Source organism: Erinaceus europaeus, chromosome 22, assembly GCF_950295315.1.
Source record: "Erinaceus europaeus chromosome 22, mEriEur2.1, whole genome shotgun sequence".
Lineage (NCBI taxonomy): Eukaryota > Metazoa > Chordata > Mammalia > Eulipotyphla > Erinaceidae > Erinaceus > Erinaceus europaeus.
Genome location: NC_080183.1, coordinates 17513875 through 17541153, shown reverse-complemented (window position 1 = coordinate 17541153; position 27279 = coordinate 17513875). Strand labels below are relative to the sequence as shown.

General features: G+C 44.6%; 1 protein-coding gene across 3 annotated transcripts in view; it reads right to left on the bottom strand.

Moving 5' to 3' along the window:
* The window catches only part of LOC103123725 (neurexin-3-beta), a 455087-nt gene that overhangs the window by 147511 nt on the left and 280297 nt on the right, over window positions 1-27279 (bottom strand). For all 3 annotated transcript variants that reach the window (XM_060181344.1, XM_060181343.1, XM_060181345.1), the window contains exon 3: window positions 16328-16499. In XM_060181344.1, coding sequence (XP_060037327.1) covers window positions 16328-16499 — 172 coding nt within the window. The remainder of the gene's footprint in view (window positions 1-16327; window positions 16500-27279) is intronic.

Genomic DNA, 27279 nt, shown 5'->3' with positions numbered 1-27279 from the left:
GCACCATGAATCCACTGCTCCTGGAGGCCATTTTCCCCCTTTTGTTGCCCTTGTTGTTGTAGCCTTGTTGTGGTTATTATTATTGCCATTGTTGATGTTGTTTGTTGTTGGATAGCACAGAGAGAAATGGAGAGAGGAGGGGAAGACAGAAAGGATGAGAGAAAGACAGACACCTGCAGACCTGCTTCACGGCCTGTGAAGCGACTCCCCTGCAGGTGGGGAGCCGCGGGCTCGAATCCGGATCCTTACGCCGGTCCTTGTGCTTTGTGCCATGTGCGCTTAACCTGCTACGCTACTGCCTGATGCCCCCCTCTCAGTTTCTAACTGTCTCTATCCAGTAAATAAATAAAGATAATTAAAAAATTAAAACAGAACTGGAGGAACATATTCTACCCCAATAAGATGTATTTTATAAATAATAGTGATGAATCAAAAGTACACAAAACAGGGCAGATAAGGTCTTTGGAAGCATAAGAAGATAAGAGACAAAAAGCTTTAATGATTTTTAAGTGTACATTTAATCTCTAAATAGGTAATTAATCCAATTTAAGGCAGTCTGATAAAATACCGAGGAAAAGTAAGACTCTACTATAGCAGGAAGAGTCAAGATTAATTTCAAAGTCTCACATTACGAAATATTTATTTATTGGCGAGTTACAGGCAGAAACTGAGATAGAGAAAAGACAGAGAGGAAGAGATGGGAAGACAGCCGCAGCACTATTCTGCCGCTCATGAATTCCGTCCTCTCCCACAAGTAGGGGTCAGGGACTTCGGAAGCCCGTCCCGGCACACTGTTCTGTGTGCGCCAGCAGGCGTGCGCTACGCAGACTGAAAGCCATCTTCTGTCAGCTGCAGCTTGAGACACGGTTTAAAAAGGAAGTCAGATTAAAAACAAAAATCTGAGAGCCAAAAAGGGTAAGTCAGATAGTTCTCTCCTCTTAGTAGAAGAAAGGTGAACTCTTACTTATCACATTTTAAATTATTCTAGTCCGTTTAGAGTGATACAGATTGTATAGACGTTTCTGAACCAACCAGGGAAATGGACCCAATGACCTAGTACTTTCACCATTTTAATTGCAAATTTCCTTTGCATTTCACTCTTTTGGAAACACACTTTTATGTTTTGCAATGAGTCAAGAGATTAGAAGAAGGCCTTGGAGTAACTGGAATTGCCTCCTCAAGTTCATGCAGTGTCTACTGATGTGCTGTTGTCATTTGTCAACAGGCTCTTAGAACATTGCTGACTACTAGGCAGAATGAGGGCAAGAGACAGATAGCACATGCAGCTTCCTCCTTGGTTTTATGTTCTCATGGCTGGTCAGTAGAGCGTGGTGGTTTATTAAAAATCACGTGGAACTCCTCAGACATATTTTAACTTCTTCAAAGGTATTGAAATTTACCATCTAGCCAAAACTCAGGGATGTGGCAGGCAATCCAAACGTGTATCTGTTTAATTCATTTTAATTTTAAATTTTATTCTGAGTGTGACTCAGAAAACACACGCACACCTAGACACAGTGACTAATGAAGAAAAAAAAGAACAAAATGCATCATTTCTCATCCATCTACATTTAAAAGTAATCTGACTGTACATTGGCTTGATTCCTCTTACTTGGTTCCTGGGACATCAATTTATAGAAATGTCCAAATACTTTTAGAGAAGGACTGGAATGAGTTTTGTTCGTTAAGCAATGTAGACAAGGTTTTCTCTGTCCTAGAAGTTGTGTGTCAGATAAGATTTCAACTGGTACACAATTATTGCCTGAAGTCTTGAGCCTTCTAGAAAACAGCTTCCTTAGTCAAAGTTAAAGGAATGAATCATTCATCTGAGTGAATCAAAACCACAGAAGAGAGGAAATGGTTCATTTTTTATTGGAAATAATTAAAGCAACAGTAACCTGACAGAGGACACCATGTTGTAATCCTGCAGCCACAAAATGAGTTGGACTTCCTGGCAGAAAAGTTGATTAATGATTTGGTTTATGTGTTTACAAGTGGCCTCTGTAAGTCCTCTGCATTTCTCAGACCACTAGGAATGTGATCTTGGAAGAAGTGTAAAGGATGAATTGTATATGAACAGTGAGGATGAAAATGAGAGAGAATTGGTGTAAAATAAACCTGTGATCAGGGTGGGCAGGCCTCTGAGTCAACTTGTTGGTATAGCACCGTGCTCAGTTCAGTTGACTTATTTCAAGAACAGATCTATTAAGTGCATTTCAAAATTCCCTTTATGCACCTACTTGGAACTCACAATCCTCTGAGGTCACAGTGGAAGAAAGTCGCAAAATGAAGCCAATCTATTAGGTTTCACTTGGTTTATCTCCCCTAGGGGATGTCAATTGCTCCCTGAGAGCAATATTTTCTTTTCCATGGACTGCATTCATTTTTCCCTCTCCTGGACCCAGCTCTGACTTTACTGCAGAGAAAATTCAGTAAAAAATTTTCAGCTATTCATTTTGAAACCCTAAAAGCATTTCGGTTTTATTTCAGTTTGTAGTTCACTTACACAAATTCTCATTTTATTTGAAGTGGTCAGCAACTCCAAATAGCTTTATAGAGATTCAAGAATACTGTAAAAAATATTTCAAAACCCTGGCTATCAGAGAAGATTTTCGATTCATTTTACTTTCTCTTTACTTTTTTATTTAGTTTTAAAAAGTATAGAAGCCTAAGTGCTTCCCTTCTTCATATATATATATATATATATATATTTGTAAGTATATTTTAAGATCTACCCTTTACAGGCTACAATGAATCCTCTCACCAATGTAAAGAATAATACCATAAAATCTGTTTCATTAAAAGCATCTGGTGCCTATTCATTGACATGATGCTCACTGCTGTTTCTGCCATCCCAAATCAGTGCTTATGTAGACATTTAGAATGAAGATTTCATCATGGAACTCAGAGAAAACTACATTTCTATAATGTGGTTCACATGAACACAAATCTAGTTTAATTCAACACTGAGGCTGGCACTGGTGCACTGGGCAGAAGCAGGTTCTAGTAAATGTTTAATGACAGGATTACAGGGTGTTCCACATACAGCGAGATGTGGGGAATAGCAGAATATCTGCATGCCAATCTACGTTCTCAGCTGAGAGAATCCACGAGGCAAACTGGAGTGCTCTTGGAAAACCCAGAGAAGACAGGGGTGAGAGAGAAGATAGGGTCTGAGCACAGAAAGGTCTGTGGAGGTGTGTCGACCCTTTCTGACCCTGTGATTTCAGTAACCGCGGTCAACCTCTCCGAGCCTTAGTTTTTGTAATTGTAGAAGATGAAGCATAATACTTCTTTCTCTCTTGCAACCACTGGAAAGATGAAATGAAATAAAATAAAATGGCATAGTGTAGGAGCAATGCTTGTACACTCTTGCCAACAGTCTGAAAGGTCCAGTTTGCCCTGTAAGGGTTTACACTGTGGTGGGGCTGTGTGGAGGCACACTTGCTCCAAGGCACATGTGGTAATGCACAGGGATCCCGGTTCGAGCCCCCGGCTCCCCACCTGTAGGAGGGTGGCTTCACAGGTGGTGAAGCAGGTCTGCAGGTGTCTGTCTTTCTCTCCCCCTCTCTGTCTTCCCCTCTTCTCTCTATTTCTCTCTGTCCTGTCTAACAACAACAGCAATAACAGGAGCAACAAGAACAGAAAAAATGGCCTCCAGGAGCAGTGAGTTCTTAGTGCAGGCACTAAGCCCCAGCAATAACCCTGGAGGCAAAAAGAAAAAAAAAAGAAAAAGAAAGAAATGGGCTTGCTTAGGATGCTGTGAAAATCAAAGCCCTCAAGTATATTGGCTGGCACTTACTGTCTGTCCAACACAATCAAAGTTTTAGATGGCCTTGCTTCTCTGTAGGAAGCTCCCCTTTACTGCACACATAAGGTACCAGCCGGCATGGATTCACACGACAAGTAGATCCTGACCATGAATGTTGAGTGATGAATGAGTGATGTGTACGATCCCTCTACTCAGACTTACCACACTGATGAGAATGGGGAATTGGCGACAGTTTAAAATGTGTATAAGAGACAATACCAGCAGTTTGGGAGATAGTCTCACAGGAATGTCCAGGACTAGCGAGGGTTAGGCCCTGAGTTTGATCCCCAGTCCTGCACATTCCCAGAAAGGATCCTTTAGTTCTATTTCTCTCTAAGTAACTCTAAGTTTTTATTTATTTATTTATTATTAAAGAGAGTGAGGGAATGAAAGTGAGGAGAGAGGGACAACCAGAACACTGCTTAGTCTGGTTTATGTTGGTACTGGGGATTGAACCTAGGACCTCTGGGGCCCTTGGCAGGCTCTGAGCTGTTTCCCTATCCCTAAATATTTTTCAGTCAATAGCTGAGGCCAAAGAGGTGGCTCAGTGATAGTAATATTTCTTGCATGCATGAGGTCCTGGGATCACCCCAGCCCCAACCAAAATGGAAAGCCAGTGTATTGTAATATTGTTCTCTCTCTCTCTCTCTCTCTCCACTTCCACTCCCTTTCTCATCAGTAAACACACGATTGAAGTGTATCTGCTATTTATAAAATGTGATATATGGTTTTTCTGAAATATTCTTAACATGTTTCTATATTTAAAATTTTTATATAAGAGGGGAAGGTGGTGCTACCCCCGTTGAACATACACATCACCATGAATAAGGACCCAGGTTTAAGCCCCCAGCCCCCACCTACAGGGAGAAAACTTTGTGAGCAGTGAAGCAGTGCCAGTGTCTCTTCTTTCTCCTTCTATTTCAGTTCCCTTTCCCTCTCTATTTCTGTCTGCTTCATTCCAATAAAATAAAAATAAATGAAACGTCTAAAAATATACAACATTCAGCATTTGACTAGAGTTGCCATTTTCCAGTTCTGCATCTCATCACTAAGTATACTTTTTATTATTATTTTATTTATAAAAAGGAAACACTGACAAAACCATAGGATAAGAGGGGTACAACTCCACACAGTTCCCACCACCAGAACTCCGTATCCCATCCCCTACCCTGATAGCTTTCCTGTTCTTTATCCCTCTGGGAGTATGGACCCAGGGCCATTGTGGGATGCAGAAGGTGGGAGGTCTGGCTTCTGTCATTGCTTCCCCGCTGAACATGGGTGTTGACAGGTGGATCCACACTCCCAGCCTGCCTCTCTCTTTCCCTAGTGGGGCAGGGCTCTGGGGAAGCGGGGCTCCAGGACACATTGGTAGGGTCGTCTGTCCATAGAAGTCTGATTGGCATCATGGCAGCATTTGGAACTTGGTGGCTGAAAAAAGAGTTAACATACAAAGCCACACAAGTCGTTGACTAATCATGAACCTAAAGGCTGGACTAGTGCAGATGAGGATTTGGGGAGGGGGGGTCTCTGTTCTGTAGACAGCTAGTAGGCCTAATTAAATTATATTCCAAAGGACCTGTAGCTATACTAGTTTTTTTTTTTTTTCAAAGCTGAATATGGGTCTCAGATCATATCAAATCGATGGTGTTTACAGTCAACAATATTTATATCCCTTTCCCATATTTAGGAGCTACTCTCTTCTCTGATCCAGCTTTCTGGTCCTTTTTCCAACCATGACATCATCTTCCCAGACAATAACTTGTGTCCACCTGCATATCAGATTTCAGGCTCAGGGGAAAGAAAAAAAAAAATCACAAGTATTCTTTTTTTTTTTTTTTTGCCCTTGTTGTTTTATTGTTGTTGTTACTGATGTCGTCATTGTTGGATAGGACAGAGAGAAATGGAGAGGGGAGGGGAAGACAGAGAGGGAAAGAGAAAGACAGACACCTGCAGACCTGCTTCACCGCTTGTGAAGTGACCCCCTTGCAGGGGGGGAGCCGGGGGCTCGAACCGGGATCCTGACACCGGTTCCTTGCACTTTGTGCCACGTTTGCTTAACCTGCTGCACTGCCACCTGGCTCCCAACAAGTATTCTTATGTTGTCCAATCTATCAAGCACTGGTCTCTAGCATACCTTTCCATTCAGGTCCGCTGAGAGCACCAGGCTGCATTTGTGTCCTGAGGGGCAAAAGTGCATCTCACAGAACAGACTGAACTGGACGGCAAACTCATCCATCCCATGTGACTCCATGAACTGAAGCCCGGAAGTGCCTCTTCGTCCTTGACTCTTTCTCTCCTTCCTCCCTGAGCCGTCTTTCTCCCTTCCTCTGTCTCCTGGGGTATTGACAGGGATTTTAGAAGAGTGAAGATTTTTATCACTTTGAGATGGGCTGCAGTATGATTATAATCGATTGAGCGATTCACAGTTTGGAGTGCCTTCCATTACCTTCTGTGCTTTGTAGAATTATAAATGGCATTCTGTATGTGAGTCTATATTATTATCGGATATTTAAGCATCATCTCTCTCTAAGCTAGAAAATTCTGTTTAGATTTTAAATAATGACAGAGACCTTGCTACCTGGTGCAAAAGTTAAATCGATAAGAAAATTTGAAAAATTTCCACATAAATGCGAGGTGAACGTGATAAGCACTACACTACAGAAACCAGATAAATCCCCCGTAAGTTGATAAGTTCTTGTTCATGTTGTGGCATTTGATGTTCATGCAATCCTCAGGCAGAAAGGAAGAGGTACCGGGTAATTGCAGTCTAGGGGAGGGTAATAATTCTAATATTTCATAATTAAAGACAAATCCTTCAGGCCAAAACTATTATGTACTACCCCAACTGTTGCTTCTCTAAGGCAGTAGGACCAACACAAGTTGTAATTCACTTAGCCTAGTTTGGAGATTGCACAATAATGGTTTTAATTTAGAAGAATTTGTATTCTTGCAGATAGCTTGCATGGAGTGAAATATTTTTAAGACTTTTGTTTCATATGATTCCAAATGGGGGCAGTTTTGAGATCCCATCAGACATGACTATATCTCTAATTTGTAGTATTCTATGGATTGAGTTTAATATAAATGTTAGCCATTGTTCCTTAGATTCTCAGGTAAACAATATCAAAAATGGACCTCAGATTTCATCCTATCTATCTATCTATCTATCTATCTATCTATCTATCTATCTCCTTATGGTCAAATTCACAGTTATGTGAAAATCTGTTGATTTTTAAAAGTCCGCATAACCCTTTACCTCTCAAAGGATTTTACTACAGAGAAGAGCAATAAATATCACAATGTATCACTAAGGTTCATACAAAGTCTTTATAAGTTTCCATCAAAACTAGGATTTTACTCAACGACCTTCTAGGCCGAAAATGCTGCCGGATTTCTGAAAGCATCCTGATAACAATGTATTTAGTTACTATAATTGTTAACATATTGTCTGATATAAATATCAGTCATGACAGCAAGCACCTTTGTGTACCATTTAATTATTTTACGGGCAGCCTTTTGTTGTTTGCTTCCTTAATGTCTCAGGAGTTTGTGTCATGGGCCCAGGGGGTCTGTGTCCATGGGTTTCTCTCTTCTATGACATGATTATACATATATGTAAAGATAAAATCATATTGTAGTTCTCTGTGTGTTTTGGAAGGTTACATGCAATTTTAAACCTGGATAGAAGCCCACAATTTATCTTGAAATGCTTATCAGTTTCTAAGAGACATTTACAGGGAGAGACAGACTATCTAAGTTTGATACCATAATTGTATTTGACTCATATGATACAAGGCTATTTATCTTGTGGCTGTGAATTCACAAGAGAGAAAAGAGGTTTGCCTGATGGAACAAAAATCAAAGAAAAAACACTAAGTACCCTCTTGTAGTCCCTGCCATCCTCCGAGCAAGACCACCAGACATGTACTAAAGTGTTTCCTAGTTGCTTAGATATGGTGGGGAAATGGCAGCCTCCTTGAGGAGGTCAGTGTTCGCGGCTGGGGGCTGGAGCGCCTCGCTGAGTTAGCATGCAGGTTCTAGCCCCAGTCTCCCACCTGCAGAGGAGATGCTCACTATGGCAGAGCAGGTTGGCAGGTCTCTCTCTCCCTCTCTGCCACTCCCTCCCCTCTCAACTTCTCTCTGTCCGATCAAATAACATAGAAAACACAAGGGAAAAAATGGCCTCCAGGAGAGGTAGACTCATAGTGCAGGCACTGGGTCCCAGTGATAACCCCAGAGGTGGAAAAAAATTGCTATTAATGTCCAGGAAAAAATGCGACGTTCAGACTTTGAGGCAGAAATTGGAACTTGAACTCGCAAGGACCATTTTAGCTTGCCCAGACTTGGCTTAAGGACATGTTTCTGGAGTAAGCAAGTATTCCTGGGATCCAGGGGAATCCATGCATAGGCAGGGAGGATTACAAAGTAGGACTCTCAGTCAGGAGGGTCTAGGTTAGAAAACACACAGTTCACTCAAACTATAGACGAGTAGTAGCACAGCTGGCGGAAACACTCCCTAGTTCGTGAAATGGGAGCAGAACTCACATTGACCTCACAGGCTGCTTTAACCAACAAGGCCGACAAAAGACGTTTTGTGCAGTAAATGTGCCACAAAGAGTAGCTGGCCCCATCTGAGTAAGTGTGACTAGCTGGTGGCATTTGTCCTCTGCTCTGACTCTGACTGTGACAGCTTCCTCAGAGATGGTACGGAGGGGGGCCAGGTGGTAGCTTCTTAGGCAGGATGCAACTCTACCATGTGCAAGGAGCTGGTTTCAGGTCTGTGTGGAGGGGGTCCATTGGAAGTTTCACAAGCAGTGGAGCAGTGCTGCAGGACACATTTTCTCCCTCCCCACCCTACCCCTTCTCTCTCTCTCTCTCTCCCTCTCCCTTTCTCTCTCTTTCTCTCTCTCTCTCTCTCTCTCTTTCCTTTACTATGTCTCTCTCTGTTAGAAAAAAAAAGAAAAACAGACAAAATGTATGCATTAATTATTCCAGCGATTGTATCAATGACTAAATAAATTCCATGAATTCAGAAGGTTTGTGGAAATAATTTCCAATTATTTTACTAGTGTTGTCAATGAAAACTCTCCACTCTGTAAGACAGAAGAGAGGCAACAGACAGACAGGCACTATTCCAGCGTCAGTCACCAGTCACTAGTCTCCTCACTGCTCGCCTGAGACTTGAGTGGAAATAGATTTAACTCTCTCAGTGCCTGAGATATAATATACAAAAAATGAGATAAAATAAAGGACCTTCAAGTCTCTAGTCATACAAGGCACACTGCAGTTATGGCTACATACAGGTAGAGGCTGTCTGATCAAACAGACCCGGTAGTTTGCAAGGAGAAACAAGGGGGCTTTTTATCTTTTACATATCAGCCATTCTCAGACTTGTTCATACATGGAGTCATCGTTGAAACTTTGGAGAAGAACTAGCACTTGGGTCAGTGCCTGAGTGATCCCACTATGCACAAGAAGTCATTTATATATATGTCTGCTTATTTATTTAACCTGATAGGACAGAGAGAAATTGCAACGAGAGGGTAAAATAGAGCAGGAGAAGATAAACACCTTCGGGGTTGGGCTGGAGCGCTGTGGGTTAAGCGCAAGTGGCGCGAAACTTGAGGACCAGTGTTAAGGATGCCGGGTTCGAGCCCCCGGCTCCCCACCTGCAGAGGAGTCGTTTCGCAGGCGGTGAAGCAGGTCTGCAGGTGTCTGTCTTTCTCTCCCCCTCCCTGTCTTCCCCTCCTCTCTCCATTTCTCTCTGTCCTATCTGGCAATAATGGCATCAATAACAATAACAATAATAACCACAACACTGGTAAGAACAACAAGAGCAATAAAAAAGAAAAATAAATGAATAAATAAATAAAAGAAAGACACCTGTAGACTCGTTTCACAACTCTTGAAGTGTGAAAAGTAGGGACTTGACCCTGGATCCTTGTGTGTGGTAACAAGTGTCCCCTGGATAACTTATTAAAATACACGTTCAGTAGGTCTGGGTGAAGTTGAAAAAATTCACAAATAAAATAATTCCATAAAAAGATGTTCTTAAACACTTTTTTTTCACCAGAGGTAGCCTTAGCCAGTTAAAAGTCCATCAGTAATAGAAACTTGCCTACTTGCAAATTCTCATATATTCTGGACACACTGGAGAGAATGACTCTAGCTGGTGAAATCTGTGGCTGAATATTTGAAGAACGCTTTTACAATCTCACCTGAAGACGTACCTAGGGCCGTGCAAACCCATCAGGCGTGTCTGTCTTTACTTGCTCTTTCACGTCCGCCATCTTGAAAACACGTTCACAGATGGTTTGATGGCGTCCATACTTCTTATTCTCTTGCAGGACCTCACTGCCTCTGTTTCACTATGTTGTAGAACTGAAAGCCACACTAGTCTGGGATGGATGAGGGAGCAGGTAGATGAGGCTTGTTTTAATGTGTGCCGTAACTCTAGCGAGACTTCCAGTGCTTACAGGCAAAGAAGGGAAGGGAACCCTCCGGCTAGGATTTAGTGAAATGTCAAGGACTGAGAAATTTCAGTGTCTCGTCAAGTACATAGACATGTTAACCCTTCAAAAGCTAGGATGAGATGCAGACAACATAAGGCTCTCTTATACTCATGTATACTGACTAAATGTTTTAGGCCCGCAAAGCTGAAGGACCCCAGAAAGGACTGGGTTTGAACCCTTAGGTGGGACTGTAGTGGGGAGGAAAGGTGGTTGTGGTGGTGGTGGCGGATGAATTGAGTTGAATTAAATTCTATCAGCTAATTGTGCGAAGGCAGAGTCTGAAATGGTCTCAGTAGCTCTTTCTTGCTCCTGTCTTTATCCTTTTGTTCTAGAAGGAAGGCTAAGTAGGAGGTGCTGTGGGCATGGGAAGACTTGAAGACCTTCACCCTAAATCTGCTTCCTGCCTTTCCATCCCTCCCGCACTTCCACTGAATGAAAGACTAACTCTCCTTGGAAGGCAGGCAGCTTGGCCTGAGGTTAATAGACTCCAGCCTTACAGACAGTGCAATAAAACACATTTCCCTTCACACAAAAGCTGCTGTGACAGAGTTGGGCTTTCTGTGGCAAAGGGTAGCAGAGCCCTTTATTTGGACTCAAAAGGACAGCAAAGATTTGGGATGAAATATTTCTAGACGTTTCCTCCAACTGAGGAAGAGTTTACAGCCCAGGATCAAGGAGGGGAAGCATACATGGAAATTTATTACAGGTACAAATACTGGCTGGGAACTTTGCTAAAACCCTTCCAATGTTGAGGCCAGGGGTGAATCATATGGTAGAGCATATTAGTTCCTTAAGAGGGTCGAGTTGGATCCATATGTAATGGTGCCCATGAAGGGACTTTGAGCATCAAGAAATGCCAGAATAAGGCTTTCACGCTCTCTTCTCTAATAAAGACAGGTCTTGTGGAATTTGATCTATTCAAATGTTAAATGAGATTTTGTTTTATGTTGAATTAGGGCACTAATCTAGATAAGTCTGAGAGAGAGAGAGAGAGAGAGAGAGAGAGAGAGAGGAGAGAGAGAGAGAGGACAGAGAGAGGGAGGGAGAGAGGGAGAGAGAGAGAGAGAGGAACCTCACCACACACCGAAACTTCCTCAGGTGCCAATGCCCTACCCCTACTCGGTGAATTATCTGCCAGGTCCCAGGCATCTTCTGATCTGGTACCTCTCTCAGAAGGGCAGACATACCATCACCATCTTCGTGTCATAAGCCGAATGGTAGAGCAGGAAGGGATTTCATCTTTCTTTTTGGACAGAGAAAGGAGCATGCAATCTCAGGCACTTCAACTGGGTTGGTACAAGTAAAGCCAAACAGGGGGCACTCTGCTCTCCTCAGCACCCTGGCCAAGGGGAGGCAGAAGTTCTACATATGGGAGTGTCTAACCAGCCTTCGCTTCCCAGGAAAGCTGGCTGTGACCTAGAAAGTCTCTCACTGCTCCATCTCAGGGTTCTCCCAGTCCTGATGACACAGTGGTCACCTACTCACAGTGGAGAAAGAATTTCTAAGAATCCATTCAACCCAGCCCCAGGGGGCTGAGAGCTGGGGCTAAAATTAATTCCTCATGTTCAACTCATCTTTCATGCTCCCTCCCCGGTCCCCACCACTGCTTTGTGTCAAGACAGCAATCAGAGGCTTTACAAGGAACATGTCTCAATGCCTAGATGATAGCTCAGGGCCGATTCTTCTATTTCTCTGTCCCTCTCCTTTGCCTTCTATTGATATCTCCGCTTCAAAGGAAGAAGTCATTTTGAGTCCTAGCTCCCAGAACTAAGTGATATAAGACTCTAAAGGCTGTGGAGCTATTTTCAGTTTGGATCCTTCCGGACTGACAAAGAGCCACTGCTTCATGCCCTGTGCCCAGCTGGCTTCTAAATATTTCACAGTGGGATGTTTTTATTTTGAGCCCAGGACTATTGTTGGGGCTCAGTGCCTGCACTACAAGCGCACTGTACTCGGTGGCCATTTTTTCCATTTTGTATCGGACAGGACAAAGAGAAATTGAGAGGGGAGGGGAGATAGAAAAAGAGAGAGAAAGATAAACACCTACAGACTGACTTCAAGCAACCCCCCCAAAGGTGGGGAGTGGGGGCTCAAACCAGGATCCTTGCGTGGGTCCTTGTGCTTCCTACTATGCGCGCTTAATCCAGTGTGCTACTGCCCAGACCCCCCGGACAAAATGTAGAAGCTACTCAGTATTTCTTTTCCTGCTTCATAAACATCAGCCACACACAAGCAGCACAAGTGAGACTTTCTTCTTGGATCCTGTGCTCACACTGGTTACACAGAAAGATTTCTGGTCACTCTGCATCGGTGTAACAGAGTCTGTGTCAAGACTGCCTTAGCAGGTGACTCTGTGCTTTGATGCCCAGACACAAAGGTATTTGATCGCATGCTTTAAAATTAGTTAAACATCAACAGGCTGCTCTAATATTTCTTTTTTTTTTAATATTTATTTATTTCCTTTTGTTGCCCTTGTTTTATGGTTGTAGTTATTATTGTTGTTATTGATGTCGTTGTTGTTGGATAGGACAGAGAGAAATGGGGAGAGGAGGGGAAGACAGAGACGGGGAGAGAAAGACAGACACCTGCAGACCTGCTTCACTGCCTGTGAAGTGACTCCCCTGCAGGCGGAGAGCCAGGGGCTCAAACCAGGATCCTTATGCTGGTCCTTGCTCTTTGCACCATGTGCCCTTAACCCGCTGCGCTACCGCCCAACTCCCTAATAGTTCTTTACATTTAGTGAAATGGATATTTTCAGTAGCACAGAGAAGTGGATGGGAGAGCAAATATCCAAAGCTCAAAAGGTGAGTCAAGTCATGAACGTCTTGTGAGACAAGCAAAACTAAGAATATTGCAGTTTCCAATAGCACCTTCTAAAATAGGCAAGAGTAAGAGAATAACTCCTCGAAACACTCAACAAGTCTTCTACTGTTTCATAGAAATAAGTCAGCACTGTGGTCAGGAGGGTGTCTGGGACTCATTCTAGGCAAGTTTTCTGCGAGCTAAGGGAACTCTGTCAAGAGCAGTTTCAGCTCTACATCACCTCTGTGTGCCTGCTGGTCCTGATCTTTGCGATTTAACAATATGAATGTGACTTAAAAACAAAAGAACAGGTCTAAGATGATGCGAGAGGAAACACACTCGTTCCCATCTGTGTGCGTTTCGATGTGCCACAGCTTGCTGTGAGAGACACAGGGGAGACTGTGCCTGGCTGAGAGCAGGAGAAACTGGTCTGGGTTCTGTTTTCTCCTTCACTACACGGCCTTCATGAAGACACAGCTTCTCCGAGTCTCGTTTTTAAAATGGGCTTTAATCCTACACAACGTCTAGGCTACTCAGTGTCAAACTTTCTCACCTCACCTCTATGAGCGAATGTGAAATAGAAAAAAAAATTCTACTCAGATGTGTGGAAGTATTCATACTTAACATATACGGAATATTGACTTAACCTGCCAGGCATTACGCTGAACATACATACATTCAACTCGCCTAGTTTTTAGATTAGTCCTGGAAAGTGAATATTGACATTCCCTTACTTCATAGACTGTGAGACAGAGGCTTGGGAGGTTTGATGATGTGTTTAAGGTTCAGAACTAGGTCAACATATTGGAAGAATAAGCACTTACTTAGAGAACCAAGCAAGCAGAAAAGGTGAAAAAGAAAAATAGGTTTATGTGGAGTAAGAATTTGATGTATGATTAAAGCATTTTGGTGATCATCAGAGAAGAAAAGTCAGAACTGTTAGAAATTCTTACACTAACTTTGTGGTTGAGTGATGTTCTATTTTGAATTATATTGGGGGAGGCACCATACAGTGCAGAGTTTAGGGCATTTCAAGGTCTTCATCTCGACTGTTCATATGGTACAAAGATCCCCACCAGTAGCCAGTTGACTCCAAAGCCCATGCTTATCAGTTATATACTACCATGTCCTGTAATAACAACAGGTATTATTACTAGGTAACAGTTACCCACAGTGACTAGTAATAGCAGTTTTCAGTGGGAAGCAATGCCATTAAAGATAGTCTTATTCTGTTTGGGAAATACAGGAAGCAACCCGTAATTTGAGATGAAAGCTAGAAAGAGATTGGTACCCAACGAGGGTCACTGGTTTCCTTGCATATCTGTGGTTTTAAATGACCGTTAGGGAGCCTCTTATTCTGTATTGGTTCAGGGCAGGTGGTTAACATCAACTAGAAACCTGAGATTCCTAATGGAAATACACAAACAATACAGAAGCCCTCGCGGGGCCAATGATAACATACCCCGAGAGACACTGATTTTCCCCATGAGCAGATGAACAACTTTAAGATCTCAGGCATTCTGAATTTACCCCACCCTCTGATGTCCCAGAGTTAAAGCAAGAAGCATGTAAGATCCAGTCTACTAGTGAGCAGTGAATTTGGATGAGGGCTAGAATTCACAGTAGCTGCTACCATCTCTTCAAAGAATCAAAGATGAATTCGTGACGTGATTTTTGTGCCTTGGTCTAAAGAATGTGGAGTATGAGGAGAATGTTAACAAAAGGCCCATCTGAACGCCTTGTGGAATGGTAAATTTATGGGCCAGTGGGACTCTTGACATCAACACCTTGGGTGTCTTATATGCAGTTGGTTTATAGCAGACATACCAAAAGCCCAATGATAAGGGGAAAAAAATCATCAGTGTAGATAATTCAAGTGAACTTTTAAAGAAAACCAGTGTGAGCACAGGAAGATAATCATGTCCTTAAATTCACGGTTCTTGGGTCAGTAAAAGGCAAACTTACTTCATGCATTTCCCTCGAGTATGATGCTTATTACAGTAACAAATCTTAAGCTTCTGGAAATGTGCTTCTGGCTTTTACGTTACTGCAGCACCCACCTCACTAGAAAAGTGAGAGGTATCAGTAAGAATAATGGGGGGAGGACTATGGATGTAAACAAACGTGGTCCAGGAGGTTGGCACAGTGGATAAAGCAGTGGGATCTCAAGCTTGAGGTTCTGAGTTCAATCCTCAGCAGCACAAGTACTAGAGTGATGTCTGGCTCTTTCTCTCTCTCCCTCCACCTGTCTTTTTCATGAATAAGTAAATACATTCCTAAAAAAAGGAAAAAGAATATAGCATCAGACCCACAGTGGGTGGACGTGCCAATATTCTGAGCTCTCCTCTGGATAATGAAATCACGGAGCACTGGCTCTTAATCAAAGCGTTTTCCCTTCCATCCCTAGCAATGTAATCCAAGGCTATATTTCCTGAAGAAATGAGAGATGAAGGGGAACACTAAGGAATTCTTTGAAGGATAATTTTTCTAAAACAGGCGGCCTTTCCTCTCATTGCCCTTAATTCTGGCTCTAGGAGTCTGCTGTCAAATAGCTTTTTGACTATAAAATTTAAAGAGAGTAGAACCCCCTCTGGCCCCGCTCCAGCATGCTTGCTATGAAAATGCCTCTTAGGACCAATCTCTGAATATCAAAGCAGGTTTAGCACAGATGAGGAGATGGAGGGAAGAATTGTCAAAGTCAGTGAATGAATGAAATGTGATGCTTGGTTCTTCTCTCATGGTTACCTTGGCTTAATGTCTACCAACTCAAGTTCAGTAAATTCTTGTACACGGTCTTTCTGCCACCATCATGATCTGTAATTCCAACTGCATCCCTACCTAAATGACATCAGGAAGTCCAAAAGTGATCACTCTGTTACTATCAGCACTTCATGAATGAGCCGAGACCCTTCCCTTCCACTGCTCATCCTACATAGTGCCCGGGAAAATTTAGGATCCTTTTAAGTATGAACCAGTCAGTCAGGATTAGCCAAACCGGCAAACGTCTCCAGTGCATATTCACTAAGTCTCCAGAAGCCCCTACAGCGGATCAAGCCCTGAGCGAACCCATCGTCTCATCTGCACAACTTGAATATGTGCTCAGCACTCAGTGTTTCCTGGTCTGCTGAGACTCCGGAGAAGATCCCCCTCGGAGGCAGGAACGAGGGAGCAGTGGGCACACGGTGCTGGGTGGGGCGTGTACCTGTGGGATAGTGCTCATTCACGGGCCAGTTGTCCACCTGAAGTGTGGCATTGCCGCCGTTCCTGGTGAAACGCACCACGTGGTACTTCCCGTCGTTCACGGGCGTTCTCTCCTCCTTGATGGAGATGTCCACCGTGCCGATATTGAAGACAACCCCAATCTTCCCCTGCTCCTGGAGGAGGGTAGCACAAAAGGCCCAGTTAGCACTGACGGCAAAAGTCCCTTTCAAGCTGATCTACCCGCTAACAATAAATTCCTCAGAGCCCAGAGGGAGCTGTCAGCATACGTCATAATAGCAGTAACAGCATCCTACCTTTCTCCACGGGCTTCCATCCTGAACACAAAAACCCACGGTGCTAAGCCACCCAAATTGTTCTCAGAGGTTACACTCCGTGGGCTCCGGTATCGGCTTGTCCTCACCAGACAGGAGAGAGAACAAGGGCACGGCCTACTTCATGGCTGTGCAGTCACACTGCAGACTTCATTCCTGTGAGGCGAGCCAGAGCTAGGTAGGACTCAGGGCTCAGAAGACACTGGACCCTAGAGCCTACCACAGTTCAGATACATGAGGACACAGAATCTGCCTGCACATCTGGGGGCAATAAAGGCCAAATAAACAAATAAATAAAAGATGATAAAGAGCCAATGACAGAGGGACATTGGAGACCAACTTCTGGTGGGCCTTCTTGTAGGTCTGTCTAGTAAATGTAACCTAAAATTAACCAGTCGGACTCCGACGGCTGTCACTCTTCTCACCCTTGCATCACTGTCCCTAAAGTTAGCTTTATGCAGCTACCAGATGGTTTCACCCGTGGAATCTAGAGATCTCATTTACATGAACTCGCCAAAAGAAAAAGACAACCAAATACAATAAAAGCCAGCAAACTGTTTGTATGACTTCTGAGAACCTTGGTGGTGATCTTGGGGAGGGTGGGGAGACAGAGCTTCGGTGGTAGCTGTGGTGTGGGGCTATACATCTTAATTTTACGATCTTGTAACAAACTATTAGCTACAAAAGTTTTTAAAAAATAAAGAAAAATAGTATTCGCTATTATGTTATGCAGCAAAAGAGAATCTCTGTGATGTCAACAACAGTCCGGGGAAGGAAAACATCCTTCCAGTAAATGAATGTGATGACAGTTGAAGCGTAATGATGGTATCAGTGGTGAGAGTGGAGGTGACGACAGCCTCTATCTCCTTCCAGAAACACCGAAACAAATATCAAATGCTGTTCAGACTCTTGCTTTTCTCCTCTAATAATTGGTGATGCCTAAGGGTTGCAATTAGTATGCACAGGGAGATATAGTTTTACAGATCTGATATGATCCCTCTCAGGCTTTGGGGAGACATCTCAACCTGAGGAATATCGGGAAGGGATCCATCTTCTCCCACTTCACCAGTTGTCTACCCTTGATCTTAGCTACAAGGCCGAGAAGCAGTTCACCAGTTGTCTTCCCTTACTGGCTAATCAGTAGTTTGGATATTCCAGGGCAGTTGAGATCTCATTGTACTGATACAAAACTGAACCACAGCATTTATTTATGTAATCTCTTACTTTCTATTTCATTATTCAGAGTAGAAGAATGAATAACATTGAGGAGAGGAGAAGGGGGAGGGGGATGCAGAAAAAGTACAGACCTATATTAGCTAAGGCATAGGAAAGGCCTCATGGAATCTCAAGTGTATTATTCTAATACGTAAGCAGAATTTCGTACTTCTTTAGTTCTTCAGATTGAAAATTCTAGTGCAATTTTAGTCACAGGTTTCCAAGTAGTAGGGTACAATTCACTTTCCCCCCCCCAAACATAACCTAAACTTGATAACTGTCCCTTAGTGTGGGGATTCATTTTTTTGTGTACAATAAAAGGAAGGATATGTAACCAAGAATCCCAGAGATCTATGAACACAGAACCTTGGAGAGTAACTCTCCGACTTGATCCACAAAGGCTGCTGTTGGCTTGCAGGGAAGCTAACCAGAGAGCACAGCTCTCTCCTCTCTCTCTGCGAGAATAGCACACTACATAGTGGGGGAAAAGTTCCATTTTCTGTTCCCTGAGAAAAGCATTTCATATGTCTCCCCAAATGGTGACTAATGATGACGAAGGATTCTTTTGACAGTGTTTCTACCCATAGATGTTACAACCTTTTTTTTTTATATATCATTTCTCCTTTATTCTCTAGAAAGAAATGCAGATATGAGAATATGGTTTCTCTCCTTTTAAATATTATTTGTGAGAGGGAGACAGGAGAGCACTTTTACCATCGACTTACGGTGGAACTAGGGATTGAACCTGGGGCCTCAGTATCCTGAGCATGAATGACTTTGCTGAACTATTATGCTGTCTCTCCAGTCCCTTTCTCTCTCTGAAAAGGTCGGCTTTCTTTCTAGTGAGGTGTGCTGTGCAGCCCTCCGTGAGTTTGTAGGTGTGGGCCGCTGTCATCCTCATGCTAAATACTCACACATCTATTAATGTGAGTCATCAGTTACTTCGCAGAAGAGTAGGAGTTAGGAAAACATGACTTCAGATACCATTACTCCTCTGCTCACCCCACAAACGTGGGCTGTTGACTGCAACACTGTTCTTCAATGAGAAGCCACCATATGCATCCTGGCTACAAGGGGATTCAGTTCATCTCGGAGTCGCTAATTAATCATGGCTGGGGAGCAGTTTTAGGGGAAGCAAGAGACCTTCACACCAGATGCAGATGTCACAAGCTGCAACGGCAAAGTGCAGGACTGGCTCAGTGAGTTTGCTGGTCATCAAAGATATATTCTCGGGCAGATTTTCTGTGAGATCCAAAATTGATTCAGGAAAAGAAAAGATCTAATCTCTGCCCGAATAAATACCCGGGTCTTATCTGAGCCACCACACAATTGCCATTGTAATCACTATTGCAGGGAGGTTTTCTTAACCCTGCCAGCACCCTGCCCAGGAGAGTGGAGACCCTGCCCCACCCCAGCTGTTCCATTGTGCTGCCATAGTGGCGAATGTGGCTGCATTTGACCCAGCTGTGGTCTCTTTTCTCTTGGTAATAAGACTTCATTACTGTGAGCTCCTTGCCATTTGTCATGGGACTACAGTGGCATTAAAATCTGCGGCTAAATGCTTTGTCTCAGTTCATTATAAACCTTGTGGCCAAGACCCATATCGTTACCCATATTTGAATCCATCAAGCTCGGCTGCCATGGAAATCAGCTCTACTGACTCATGTGTTCAAACAAAAGACATGAACGATGAAACAAGCAGCAACAAAAAATGACTTTGGACTCACTGCCAACTGACCTGGGAAAGTTACTTTAACTTTTCTGAACCCATTTTTTTTTCAAAATAATCTACTAAAGGTAGAAGATCCTGACTTTACATACTTCCTAGGACTGTTATAAGGCCGAAGCAAAATGTTTAACAGGATAACTTCTTTTAAGTAGCAAAACATTATAGATATAAAAGGGATACATGAGATCAGATGCACTAACAATCAAATACTTTAATCATATAGCTCTGTGATTACTGAGGGCGTTATCTGGCTTAACAGAGCAAATGTAGGTTTTAGCAAAGCAGAGTTCTGCTCTGAACAAAACAACTTTGTCTCCAAAGTCTAGACGACCTTGGGAAAATTATTTAACTTCTGGTTTATCCACTGTGAAGGCTGTGTGGAGGGAAAGAGACAGATCTCTACCTCTGAAGCTTGTGCCAAGAGTTGCCAGAGCAACACATTCATGCGAAGAACCTGGCAGCTGATGATGCTGAGTAAATGCCAATCTTCTCGTTTGTGTAAAAGTAGGAACATGAATTAGGGGCTGCTGCTGCTGCTATCAAGAGCTATCGTAAAGATAAAAGTAAATGTCCACAAAGAGAACACTAAAAAGAAAAGTATTTGCATAGCTAATTTCCTGCCACAGTTGGGTCAGTGCTTCTCTCCACTCCTTGGTAAAAGTGTAGCTGTGAAAACAACATGACTATCAATCTTACAGCTCCACACACACATACACATCAGCACCAAAGCGACTGCCAAGGTGACCACTCCCATCTGTGTTCTTCCTTGATATTAAAAACAAAGATGAGGTGAATCAGAAAGCATCACCAAGGAAACCTCAACTGTGTTTAGGGAACATATGTATGGCACAGAAAACAGCTGTTTTCCAGTAGACCCTCAGCCATTCTTCATCAGTAATTTCTGTTTATGACAGACCACCTGGCTCCTCAAAGTCACGTCAGCCCCAGTTTTCTGATGTTGTCACTCACATCACAGTCACTGAAGTGAAGGTGACCCAAAGGGTGGTACCACAGCCAGGGCCAAGTTTCAGGAACAGACACACAGGCAAGAGAAATCCTCAGGGGTCAAGAGCTCTGTAAGGGCGAGCCCTTCATCCATTCTGTTCTGCCCTTGAGGGAGGTAGATTGTACCATCTGATATCTGAGAACATCGCAGCCGACAGAAACAGAACTGGGAGGCTTTCTGATGCAGGCTAGGAAGAAGTACAAAGGAAGCTGGCCCCAACACCCTGATTTCTAGGCTTCGCACTGAGTCTGAGTTCAGTGCCAAGTGCTTATGTCAAGGAGCTATGTGCGTAGGATTCCTCTTGGGCACAGATGTCGCCAAGGCTACCGTCCTGTATCAGTACCCGGCTCATCACGCGCGGTCGGTGGTGGTGCTATGTCCTGTGGTTTTGTGGTCTTGCCTACTGACTGCAGTCTCATCATTAGAGAACTTGCCGGCCCAGATGGTCCCCATTCTTTGCTGATAGTCAGCGTGGCTGTAGCAGGAAGGGCAGGAGAGAAGGAGATGGAAAAGATATCTGGGGAGCCGGGCTGTAGCGCAGCGGGTTAAGCGCAGGTGGCGCAAAGCACAGGGACCGGCGCAAGGATCCCGGTTCGAGCCCCGGCTCCCCACCTGCAGGGGAGTCGCTTCCCAGGCCGTGAAGCAGGTCTGCAGGTGTCTGTCTTTCTCTCCTCCTCTCTGTCTTCCCCTCCTCTCTCCATTTCTCTCTGTCCTATCCAATAACGACAACAATAATAACTACAACAATAAAAAAAAAAAAACAGCAAGGGCAACAAAAGGGAATAAATAAAATAAAATAAATATTTAAAAAAAAAGAAAAAGAAAACGATATCTGCTCTGGTCACAGAAGCCCTTACAGTGCAAAAGCCCTCACATTAAGGCGCTCACGGACCCGGGTTCATGCCCCTCCTACAGGTGTCTGTCTCTCTCCCTCTCTCTAGCTCTCCCTGCCCTCTCCATTGCTCTCCGTCTCTGTCTCTGTCCAACAATAAATAAATACAAATACTTTTAAAAACCAAGCAGAAGGAGTGAGTATGGGTGGTAGCACACCAGGTTAAGTGCACATGGTACGAAGCATTAAAGACCCACTCAAGGATCCGGGTTCAAGCCCCCGGCTGTCCACTTGCAGAGGGGGAGTCACTTCACAAGTAGTGAAGTAGGTCTGCAGTTGTCTATCTTTCTCTCCCCTTCTCTCAGTCTCTCTCTGTCCTATCCAATTAAAAAAAAGGGGGGGGGGAACACGGCCTCCAGGAGCAGTGGATTTGTAGTGCAGGCACCAAGCCCCAGGCATAACCCTGGAGGCAAAGATCAATAAATAAACAAACAGGCAAACATGCAGATAGATCACCTTCCCTCAACTCCGCTGCCTTCTACTCATCTGTGAGGATAATGAAGACAGTCACACTGCCGTGAACACCTGTGCTGGGTGGCACCGAAGAGAACAGAATAAAGCCTTGTCCAGTTCCATGGCCCACTGCAAAAGAGTAAGAGCAGAGCACTGGAGACGACGGTGAAGATGGGGAAACAAGAGGCAAGAAGGAGCAGGACTGCGGGTGGGCCAGGCAGGGCTTCCAAACACTCCGTCCGGGCGCCGGCTCAGTGTGGAGTGATGGCCTCCATTTAAAATCATCACCTCTAGAATTTGGATGATTGTCCTTCAGAAATTCAGGTTAAATGGTTCGGAAACTAATTCTGTTTCCTTACCTCTGCACAGGCCACCATGACCTAGGCAACCACCCAGCAGAATTGCATTCAGCTCTGCGCGCGCGCACACACGCGCGCGCACACGCACGCACACACACACACACACACACACACACACACACACACACACTGACTGCAGTTGTGCTTTGCTTGGTGTTTGGAGGTTGGCTGTGTGGGGACAGTCAATTAGAGAGAATTAGATCCTCATCTGAAATGCTAACAGAGGGCCAAGCAAGAGAGGTAAGACTAAGACGGATGGATAGCTCAAGAGAGTGTTGTCTCTAACTCTAAGCAAAAGAGAGAGGGAGAAGTGAGGGAGAGACAGAGAGAAGCAAGAATGACAGCTTGGGACAACAGAAATTCTGATCTGAAGGTTGGGAGGAAGGAAAGGATAACTGGGTGGCAAGTAAGCAAGATGCAAGTGAGAGTCACGGCCTTGGCGGTCAGCGGCCACAGACAGACGTTCTGACTCACCAGGCCCTTCGTGCCACTCCAGCATTCAGTCTCCATCCACAAAGCCCAGTGACACACTGCCTCATCTGACAGCTACACTCCCCTGTGAAGCAGAAGTGCGAGTTCATTTCTGTAGAAGCCCCAGTGCGGCACCGAGACCTGGCAGGACGAGAGTGACAGCTGGCAGGGCAGGGCGGACAGAACACCTCCCAGAAGCGCCTTGCTTCCCCACCCCAGCTCTCTTGCACAGCTGTGAGGAATCACCTGGTGGCAGGGATAAAGGGAGCCCAAGGCCTGTGCTCACAGGATCCATCCATAGTCCTCGGAGTTAGGAAGCAGGGGCACTGCATTCCTTTCCTTTTCTTGATTTCTCCCCCTCCTTTCTTCTTCTTTTTTAAATATTTGGATAGAGGCAGCCAGAAATCAAGAGGGAAGGGGGCGATAGAGAAGGCGAGAGAAAGAGAGACACCTGCAGCCCTGCTTCACCTCTCAAAGAGCTTTCCCCGTGCAGGTGGGGACCGGGGGCTCAAAACCAGGTCCTCGTGCCCTGCAGCATATGTGCTCAGCCAGGTGCGCCACCGCCTGGCCCCCTTTTCTCCTTTCTCCCTCCCTCCCTCCCTCCCTTCTATCCTCTCTCTCTTCCTTCCTTCCTTCCTTCCTTCCTTCCTTCCTTCCTTCCTTCCTTCCTGCCTTCCTGCCTTCCTGCCTTCCTGCCTGCCTGCCTGCCTGCCTGCCTGCCTGCCTTCCTTCCTTCCTTCCTTCCTGCCTGCCTGCCTGCCTGCCTTTCTATGGAGTGGTTGTGTCTTGTGGTGAATCTCTGCCCAGGGACTTTTAGCAATGTCTGCAGACATTCTTAGTTGTTCAGCTTGGAGTTGGGGTGCTGCTGGCATCTCCTGGGCAGAGTGAGCCTGTTGGGCGTCACCACAGCAGTCGTGCCCTGCGAGTGACTTTGCAGCTGGGAGTAGAACTCTGCAGGGTCAGGAGAAACATCCACAAGGCAGACCCTGCAGGCCAGAAATGAAAACACTTGTGGATCCAGTCTGGTTCATCGCCATGACACGTCCTTGGGCCTCCTACACAAGCACGCCACACATACGACATCCATGTGCATGCCAGCACATATGTCCGTGGGTGCTTGTGACCTAGCACTCAGAGAGAGCACAGAGTGCGCAGTGGGCATGTGTGGGCCTCATCTCTCGGCCTCCCCCATTCCATGGTCTCCCCAAGGGTCCATTTTACAGACGTAAACTTTAAACCGCAAACCCACAGGGCCAGTGCATGGCACGCGCAAAGTCTGTGTCGTCTGCGGCTCCCTGAGAGTGTACAGGAACGCCAAGCTTCCAGCTGCCTCTGCAGGGACTCTCCCAGCACAGCAACATTCACTGATTGTGCAACTCCAGTGTAGTCCCATGGCCGTTCTTGACAGAGTGTGTGGCTTCGTGCGATGCCACAAACATATCTGGCCACCTGTGAGTGAATTGCAGAAAAGATGCCCCCTCTTGTAGAAGGGTGAATTCCAGTCCAAAGACGGGCCACAACTCCCTTGCAAAAGCCCAGGAACTTTGACACCTATTCTGCAGTCAAAAGGAAATCTTTTCTGTTCTCTCCAGAACTGTATGACTTAGTTACATTTCTGCTGACTGGCTGAGTTAATAGTACGGCTTCAAGATAAATAGGCGTATGTGAACAATAAATCCCGCCCTGAATTCTTGACTTATCACATACAGTTTTATCACTCACACTCATCAATGAATCTCGGTCCCTGTACCAATTTTCAGTTGGAAAACAAAAACAAGAAAACTGCCAAACACATTTCAAATTGGAAAGGTTGAGTACTTGGAATTATTATTATTATTTTTTAAATGTGATGCCACAACAAATCTTTCAGAAGTTGGGTACGCAAAATCAGATCGGCCTGTAGCATATGTTAAGCCGGCTCCAGCTGGTGTTTTTAAACAAAGTTTTATTGAGCCACCCCTGTGAACACTCATTCACATATTTCCTTTGGTTGCTCTTACACTGCAAGGACAGAGCAGAGTAGTTCTGATGAAACTCGTGTGTCTTACAGATTTGATAAATGTCTTCTCTGTCTATGGAAAAAAAAAAAAAGCCACTGGTCCCTGTTTGTGTCCTGCCACAATTTAAGGATATTTAACTTTTTTCCCTAAAATTTTTTACCGATGTTCTCTGGGGAAGTGGTGAGAATAATTCAAATATAAGTGGAAATGTCCAGTGAGAAGCTGCCAATTCTCATTCAACAACTATTTGGCAAATGACACACACTTCTAATAAGCAAAAATACAGGAAAAGTGACCCAACTTAAGCTTAAACTAATCTATTCCATATTCCACATTCCATAAAGAGGCATTTAGATACTAACATCAGTTCAGTATAACAGTGTTTGAAGGAAGGCTGCTGTGGGTCCAGAGAAATGAAATAAAATAGAGACTTTTGGCTCAAGATGGCAACTAGAAATAGTCTCATAATGGAAGAGAGAAAGCAAAGTTGTAAAGTCATTAAAATTATAATGATAGGCCATTTCTTTTGGAAAATGTAGCTGGATCTGTGGGTTGAATCATGCACATGTTAAGGACCTGAGACTCTAAAAGCCAGCAGACATCACTCTGAGGCAAAACTTCGGTTTATTAAGTTAGATGAAAGAAGACAGGCGAATAGCCCTGTGCCACAGTGGATAGCTCATTCCGCAGGGTCCCGGGACATTTACAAGACACCTGAGTCCCCTGAGTGATGAATGCTGATTAACTGAGCTCTGCTGGTTTGCTTACCTGCGAGGAGAATCTACTGGGATGAACACCCTGAAATGGGGCCTCTTTTTTCTTCATCCTAGTTACTGTAAACAGAATGGCCTGCAGAGGCTAATATGTCAGCAGTGCCTGTCTGCACGCAGGCCGGCCGCTGTGTGTGTGTTCTGGAGATAGTGTTTCAGCGAGGCTATTTCATGGTCCTCCTCTCTGTCAACTGTCCTCACTGAAGCCTCTTCCTCTGGGTCATATCAGCATTTCTAATTCAAAAGGTTGATTCTGGCCTATGCCCTGCCACCAGAGCAGAAGCAATAAAAGAGTGTGGGGTTGGGAACGTGGGGAGGGAGCTGGAACAGCAAAATCACATTGGGAGAATGCAGGCCTGCTGGCCTCCCGGCAGATGGCAAAGGCTCTTTCTGCAGGGAGTAAGTGCCTGGACACTTGATCAGAAGGACCAAAGGCGAGTGTTTCCCATGGCTGCGACAAGCTGAGGGAAGGAGACCCCAACCGCAGGCTCAAAGAGGTGTCACCAGGAGCCAAGCACCTTTAGAAAGGTGCCCGACACGCCATCGTGGAAAGCCATTTCAAAACTGTGACCTCTTTGACACAATGATGAGAGAATACATCTTATTACACCTCACTCGCATTCAGTACTTCTTGTCTAGTTGTAAACTGGGCATATTTTCACCATGCAGGAGGGGAAATGCCCCCGGAAGGCAGGAAGTCATCATTCCTCTCGAGATGGCACGATCTGTGAGCCGCCTGGAGCCACTTACAGCGTCAGACACACATAATATCTGTGAGGCTTTAATGGATTCAAACACAATGTGCAGGGGTATTTATGCCCTGACATTTAAAGGGCACAAACATGCCTTCTCTCTCGTCTTTATTTTATGTATTGATAAGAAGATGCCAGATGACATCATTCCAAACCCTCCGGGACATAATAGTAGAGGAGGAATTGAATGTGTGTAGCTCTCTCTCTCCCCCTCTTCCTCTCTTTCTGTCTCTTGCTCTCTCTCTCCTGTGCCTGAGATGAGAGATTGTATCCATGTGTCATCAACTGTGTTATAAGCCATAATTCCAAGACATATTAATTAAACAAAGTGAGGCAATGTGGATGGCTTGGGAGAATCTTGTCCACTAGATTACGGATTCATTGACAGTATCTGTAGTCAAGTTCTAGCTCATTTTTTTGGAGAGCCCAAGAGTATTCATCAAAATCTTTCAGTGAAAAGAATCCATCCCAGGCAGGGCCAACACAGCACAAACTCCTTACTCCAGACGTCTCAGGATGTTTTAGCGTCAGTGTGTGTTCCAAGGAGTGAAAGTAATCACTAGGCATCGCTGGTGCAGGGATGGACCAAAGTCCCAGCAGACCTCTTAGGCCTGGTTCACCTGAAGGGTGAATGGGTCACTGCTTCTCTGAGCCTGTGGGCCAACGGGCATCGGGACTGGCGCCAAGCACAGCCTTCCCCAGTGCTCTCCCACCACCTTCAACAGTCAGCTAGACCTTTCCTCACGCATCCAGCTAATCCACAGCCCCTCCAGCAGCATCCAACAAGAGCCAAGTGTTTCTAGGAAGGTTTTGTTCCTCCAGCCCAGTCATGAGTATCATGAGGGCAGAAAGGCCTCAGGAAAGAAACAAAATGCGCTGGGTTTCAGCACAGACGCAGCTCTGCAAATGTTCTGCTGAGCACGGGCCAGACAGCAATAGAACCTCCGCGCCTCAGCCAGCCGCATTTTAGTGCG